Below are 6267 nucleotides of genomic sequence, written 5' to 3' on the forward strand. Positions count from 1 at the left end.
CTTTCTGAAGGCTACATAGCATGTTAGCATTGGCGATCTTACAGGAAAATGTTGTAATATTGTCCTTATCTACTGAAGTGACTCTATCAGTTTCATCTTCTCATCTCATTTCTTTAAAATTACAGGATTTTGGTTTTTACATTATGGGTGGGTTTTTTTTGTATTGTGTATCAGACACCATTTTTATGTATTTTTGTCGACTGTACTACAGTGAATAATGTAGCGATGGCATGTTTCACTGTCCTCAGCCTGTTTGGTGTTCACTTTTCACCTGAATAGTGGTTGACCATGTCCTCTAGGCACTGGAAGGTGAGACGAGGAGAGATGTAGTACCAGCTGTTGTCCAGACGGAAGATCTTATAATGCTTAATGGCTCTGTGTCTCACAGACAAAGAATACACACCTGCACGATACATCAATAAGCATTGACGTTAATGTTTTTCCATGTTCTAAGCCAGTTTCTCATCTTACAGTCACAGTAGTACTGTGATTAGTTTAAAATCTTTTAATGATATAACATCTCTGAATGCCTGATATGGTCTAAATTGTGTCTTATGATCATCTAGTGCTAGACTTCTCTTTATTACGTGAGTGACAATCCATAATCATTACAGGGACATTACTTTTATATTATTGAACAATATTATTTTAATTGTATAGATGTTTACATTTTACATCGTTATTATTTTCTTCTTTCTGTCCTTGTTATTATATATTGCATTATTATTATTATCCATCCATCCATCCATTATCCGTAGCTACTTATCCTGTTCTACAGGGTTGCAGGCAAGCTGAAGCCTATCCCAGCTGACTATGGATGAGAGGTGGGGTACACCCTGGACAAGTCGCCACGTTATCGCAGGGCTGACAAGATACAGACAACCATTCACACCTACGGTAAAATTAGAGCCACCAATTAACCTAACCTGCATGTCTTTGGACTGTGGGGGAAACCGGAGCACCCGGAGGAAACCCACGCGGACACCATGCAAACTCCACACAGAAAGGCCCTTGTCGGGCTCGAACCCAAGACCTTCTTGTTGTGAGGCGACAGTGCTAACCACTACACCACCGTGCCACGTTATTATTATTATTATTATATGACTACCTGTTTTATTTGCTCTATTTTTTATTTGCATTTTAAATGTATGAAAGGTGCTTTATTATTATTATTATTATTATTATTATTATTATTATTATCCATCCATTATCTGTAGCTGCTTATCCTGTTCTACAGGGTTGCAGGCAAGCTGGAGCCACTACACTAACCACTACACCACCATGCCACTCTATTATTATTATTATTATTATTATTATTATTTCATGTAAAGGTCAATCATGAGCAGTCTCACCTCGTTGATTGGGACTTTCTCTGATGAGAAAAGAGCCGACTGTGTTTCCAGGTAAATACAGCAGCTCCTCTGCTTTTTGCCTCCCCACGCCTTCGAACAGCCATCTTAAGAAACATGACAACTATTACAGTACTAAGTCAAGCAACAAAACAGGCATGTATGGAATATTCAAAATTGCAGCTGTTTTTTTTTTATTGTACTGTTTGAAGTTTGTTTTATATAACTATGTCAGTATTAACAAACTGGAATGTTTTTAGACAGTGGTGTCTTTGGAATTTTGACATTGCAAATTGAGTACGGTAACTTGCTTGTAAACACACCCATGATAGACCTTTGCCACATGATTTTTTGGAATGTAGTTCTCAGTTCCAGTTTGCAAAGAGCAGACTTTCCACCAGGAAGCTTCCCTGCACATGACACATTAGCAAAGCAAACTGGTTTGATGCAGATAAAACTAGTAATGTCCAAAAATTTTTGAATTATAATGCAGTAAAATTCATGTCATGTATCATAAAAGAATTGACCAGTTACTCACTGAGAGAGACCCTTCAGTTTCTCTCCCATCCTAAACATCGGCTCACTTATGCCTCGGCATGGGTAGTCAGAAATTACAACCAAATTGTCATCATCTGTGGCTGAGAGATCACAGTAAAAGTTTTGTTTTTTTAATAACACATAACATTTAAGAACAGTGCTCATAGGACTGCATGACACATACTGTACATAAACCTCAGAAGGTATGGATTAATATTCAATAACAGCCTGGCTCATACAGTAGTGCTGGCTGTGATTAAAATCACAGGTTTATAATAATGCACTAATTCTAAGTTAACGCTATTTATTCATTTTCTATAGCGCTTATCCATTGCGGGTTGCGGCTGAGCTGGAGCCAATCCCAGCTATCAGGTCAGAGGCAGGGTCCACCTTGAACAGGTTGACAAACTATTGCATTCTCACACAGATACAAACAACCATTCACACTCACATACACACGTATGTGCAATTTAAAGCAGCCAGTTGACCTAATCCACATGTCTTTGGACTGTGGGAGAAAACCGGAGCACCCGGAGGAAACCCGCACAGACACACCGAAACTCCACACCGAAAGACCCCAGTTGTCCGGCAGGTTGGAACCTGCTTGCTGTGAAATGACAGCGCTACCCGCTGCACCACTGCGTCATCAAGTTATTATTATCTACGACAATATGTTGTTATCTTTGCTCTTTCTATAGTAACAAACAGTTCTTCACAGGGGCTTGTACAGCAGAAACTACACATAACCTAAGTCTAAACTTAGGTTATAAACAGAAAAATTGTCATTGTTGGCAAATTGTTGTGAGATAAGACTGTAAATGAAACATTTTGGAATGGAGTGTTATAGGAAAATAAATATTTGGGGGTGTTAACAGTAGCTCCACTTCATGTGAGGCTACATCTCACCATCAGGCCATTTCGCTATAACAGCACTCTCCTAAGCGTTTTATTCTTTACATCTATGATTTGATGAGTATGCCTGGTGCTACCATGACACTACAATGTTAGAGTTATGCGTGTTTTCTTTGGTCCATTATTTGTATAATTTATATTTTTCTTCATGAAAACCTATAGTGTTATCATGACACTGTGATGAAAGATTTTTTCCTTGACTTTAAATCTATAATTATTATTATTATTATTATTATTATTATTATTATTATTTCACAGTTTATAATATTTTTCAAATAAAACAAAAAACATTAAAATGTCATATTAACAGGGTTTTTTATTTTCGCAGATGTTAAATTATATTGAGTTTGGGCTTCAAGTTGACCAAAAGTACACTAAAATATGAACTCAGTTATCATGACACAAGTCAGCCTAAAAAGGATTGTCACTCGACTTCAGTGTAATGTCAACTGGATATCTGATTATAGCCTGTTGAAATCAGCTTTTTATCAACGTTTATGTAAAATAATGGGGAAGTCATGGCCTAAAAGTTAGAGCAGCTTTGGGACCAAAAGGTCACCGGTTTGATTTCCTGGACTAGCAGGAATGGCTGAAGTGCCCTTGAACAACGCACTGAACCCCCAATTGCTCCCCAGACTGCTCTGGGTATGCTGTACATTGCTCTGGATAAGAGCGTCTGCTAAATGCCATTAATGTAATGTAATGCTAGTTGTAAAGGAGGCCTTATATGAGTTGTCGCTCAGGTCGCTCAACGAATACCATCTTTATATAATCAGGTATAAAGAGAAACTATGTTCACGTTTTAAAAATAAACTCTTTTACACAATCACAAGCTCAGTAAAACCATGAGGAAATCTGAGTTTCTGATCGGAGTTATCAGAATCAGAATCGAGTTTATTGCCAAGTACCGTACGTTCTCACATACAAGGAATTTGCTTGGGTGGTTGGTGATTGAACAGTTAAAATAAAAGAATTAAAAAATAGACAAAAGTAGTTATATAAATAGAATAAACAATAAGAATCGGATCTATCTATCTGATCTAATGATGCAAACCTACCTTTAAATGAGGCATCAAGTTGGCTGGTTGCAGTGTGAGTCTCAGTTACATGGCCTTTTATTATATTCCCCATGATGGCAGTCCAGGAAGAAAACTGTATATGTACACATAGTTATTACACTCAGTTTTCACAAATTGCATTAACAATGCTATGTTACAATCCTACTGCTGTTAGCGTTGTGCTTTCAATTTCACAACTTCCTCAAAGTGGCTTCAGTGTTATCTCCACCAAGGCATACTCAGCAGGATGGGGAAGCTGTGGGAAGCTTTCAGAAGCCTATCAAAAAATTTTCCACTAGACACCCATTTGCAAAGACAATACATGAAAAACTTTCTTTTTCTTTCAAGCCTGGCAGTAGAAACTGTCCAAGGTTCTTTCATTTGTCACTAAAGTCACGTATATCTTTCTGTCTGTCGATAGGTAATAGAAAATGCTAGAAAAGGTCAGGGGTCAGTATTTAAAGTCGACGCATAGGCCATGGGATACGTATACATAACGTACAATGTCATATGAACAAATATAAATCCATAATCCGTGTAAATATAACGCATACTTTATGAATCATGAAAAATGCAATCATAAAATGAACTAAATACATCTGTGCAAATTTTATCTCATGAATTACATCCATTATGCATTTCACATGTCCACAAACGAATGATATTTTTAGAAAGAAAAAAAAGTTAAACCACCACCACCACCAAAAAAAACAGGGATCCAAACTCACCTTTATTTCAGTTCTTGAACTGATATGTATCCATTCCCATTAGAGGAGGCAGAGGTATGATGGAGTCATCACTGCTGAATGGCAGATGAAGGTGAACTACTGTGTTAGTCGAGATGTGCAGAGAACTGTTATATCTGAACTGCAGCAAAGTAGTGGCACTTCAGCGTCACAAGCGTGAATCTAAAAGTGAGAACACTGTCTCTGTCTGAACACTTCCTCTGGTGAAATGAGGAAGACAAAAACACACAACCACTGACCATGCTCTTGTATCAGAGATGTGTTTCAAAATGGTGTGATTATTCCAGCTCCTGTTAACATGGTAGTGTGTTGTTCATAATTCCTCAGTGATTACTGTGATAAAATATGGTATCTTTTAATGACGTGTGTGTGTGTGTGTGTGTGTGTGTGTGTGTGTGTGGGGACAGTGTTCTTAAAGTACAGGAAGTATGAGCCAGCAATACAATACCACCAACACCACTAAAGATGGCTGGATTTTTATTTATTTATTTATTTATTTTAACCTCATGCAAGTTATAATGTCATTAACAGTATGTGGCCTCTTTTTTTTCTTTTTGCTTTAGCACAAAAACATATAAATTAAATTGAAACATAAAAATAGACTGAAAACGTGTTTGTTTTTTGCTTATTTACATTGCTCAAGTACTATTGCATAAAAATGATTGCACACAGTTGTCACACTTGCAAAAAAAAAAGACATACTTCCTACAAAATGTCATTTTATGTGTCATTTTTAATATAAAACAAATACCATACACCATGAAAAATTCAAGACTAAGGATCTATCTGAATCAAAAGCATAGTAAGCACATAAATAATTATTTTCTCAGAATGAAAATATGCTCCAGTGTCCAAACATGTGCAGAATAAATCTGACATTTGAGCTACTTTAATAACGGCCATCTGTCCCTCTATGAGAGCTCTTGATGTTTTGTTTCTTTGAACTGATAGAAATGCAAATCTGTTCTTCAAGCTTGATACATCAAGAAAAGCAAACACTGTGGGCAGTAATGTGTGCAAGGACAGAAAAGTGCACTTTATTTTGCTCTCGTTTTGGGGATCAAATAGAAAAGGTTAAAAAAAAATTTTAGGAACTCTCTAAAAGTCTTTGTGTTTGCCCTTGTATATTCTTCCACATAAGTTCAATGATACTGGAAGAAGAAAAAAAAACCTCATAGATATCCATGCGTAGTATGTGGGTGCGTGGGTTAATAAGTCAGTGTACTCATCACCCAAAAATGAACCCAGCTTAGTTCCCTATTCTCGGGACGCACTCCAGGATACAGATGACAGCTTTAAGTTGTATGTAGTGATGTAGTAGGGTTACATTAGTACCTGTTGGTGGATACCACACTGCAAAAAATGATATCTGACCAAGTGATTAGTAAGTATCCATCCATCCATTATCCATAGCTGCTTATCCTGTACAAGGTCATAAGCAAGCTGGAGCCTATCCCAGCTGACTATGGGCGAGAGGCGAGGTACACCCTGGACAAGTCATCAGATCATTGCAGGGCTGACAGAGACAAACAACCATTCACACTCACAGTCAATTTAGAGCCACCGATTAATCTAACCTGCAGGTCTTTGGACTGTGAGGGAAACTGGAGCACCCAGAGGAAACCCACACAAACAGGGGGAGAGCATGCAAACTCCACACAGAAA

General features: G+C 37.5%; 1 protein-coding gene across 1 annotated transcript in view; it reads right to left on the bottom strand.

Annotated features, from left to right (window-relative positions):
- Positions 1-4753, bottom strand: part of sla1a (Src like adaptor 1a) — an 8513-nt gene extending 3760 nt beyond the window's left edge. The window contains exons 1-6 of the mRNA XM_060942064.1: positions 4585-4753; positions 3857-3950; positions 1888-1987; positions 1673-1759; positions 1353-1456; positions 272-403 (exon numbers count right to left, since the gene is read on the bottom strand). Coding sequence (XP_060798047.1) covers positions 272-403; positions 1353-1456; positions 1673-1759; positions 1888-1987; positions 3857-3929 — 496 coding nt within the window. The 5' untranslated portion in view covers positions 3930-3950; positions 4585-4753. The remainder of the gene's footprint in view (positions 1-271; positions 404-1352; positions 1457-1672; positions 1760-1887; positions 1988-3856; positions 3951-4584) is intronic.
- Positions 4754-6267: the final 1514 nt, after the last annotated feature.

This window comes from Neoarius graeffei, chromosome 16, assembly GCF_027579695.1.
Source record: "Neoarius graeffei isolate fNeoGra1 chromosome 16, fNeoGra1.pri, whole genome shotgun sequence".
NCBI classification, from domain to species: domain Eukaryota; kingdom Metazoa; phylum Chordata; class Actinopteri; order Siluriformes; family Ariidae; genus Neoarius; species Neoarius graeffei.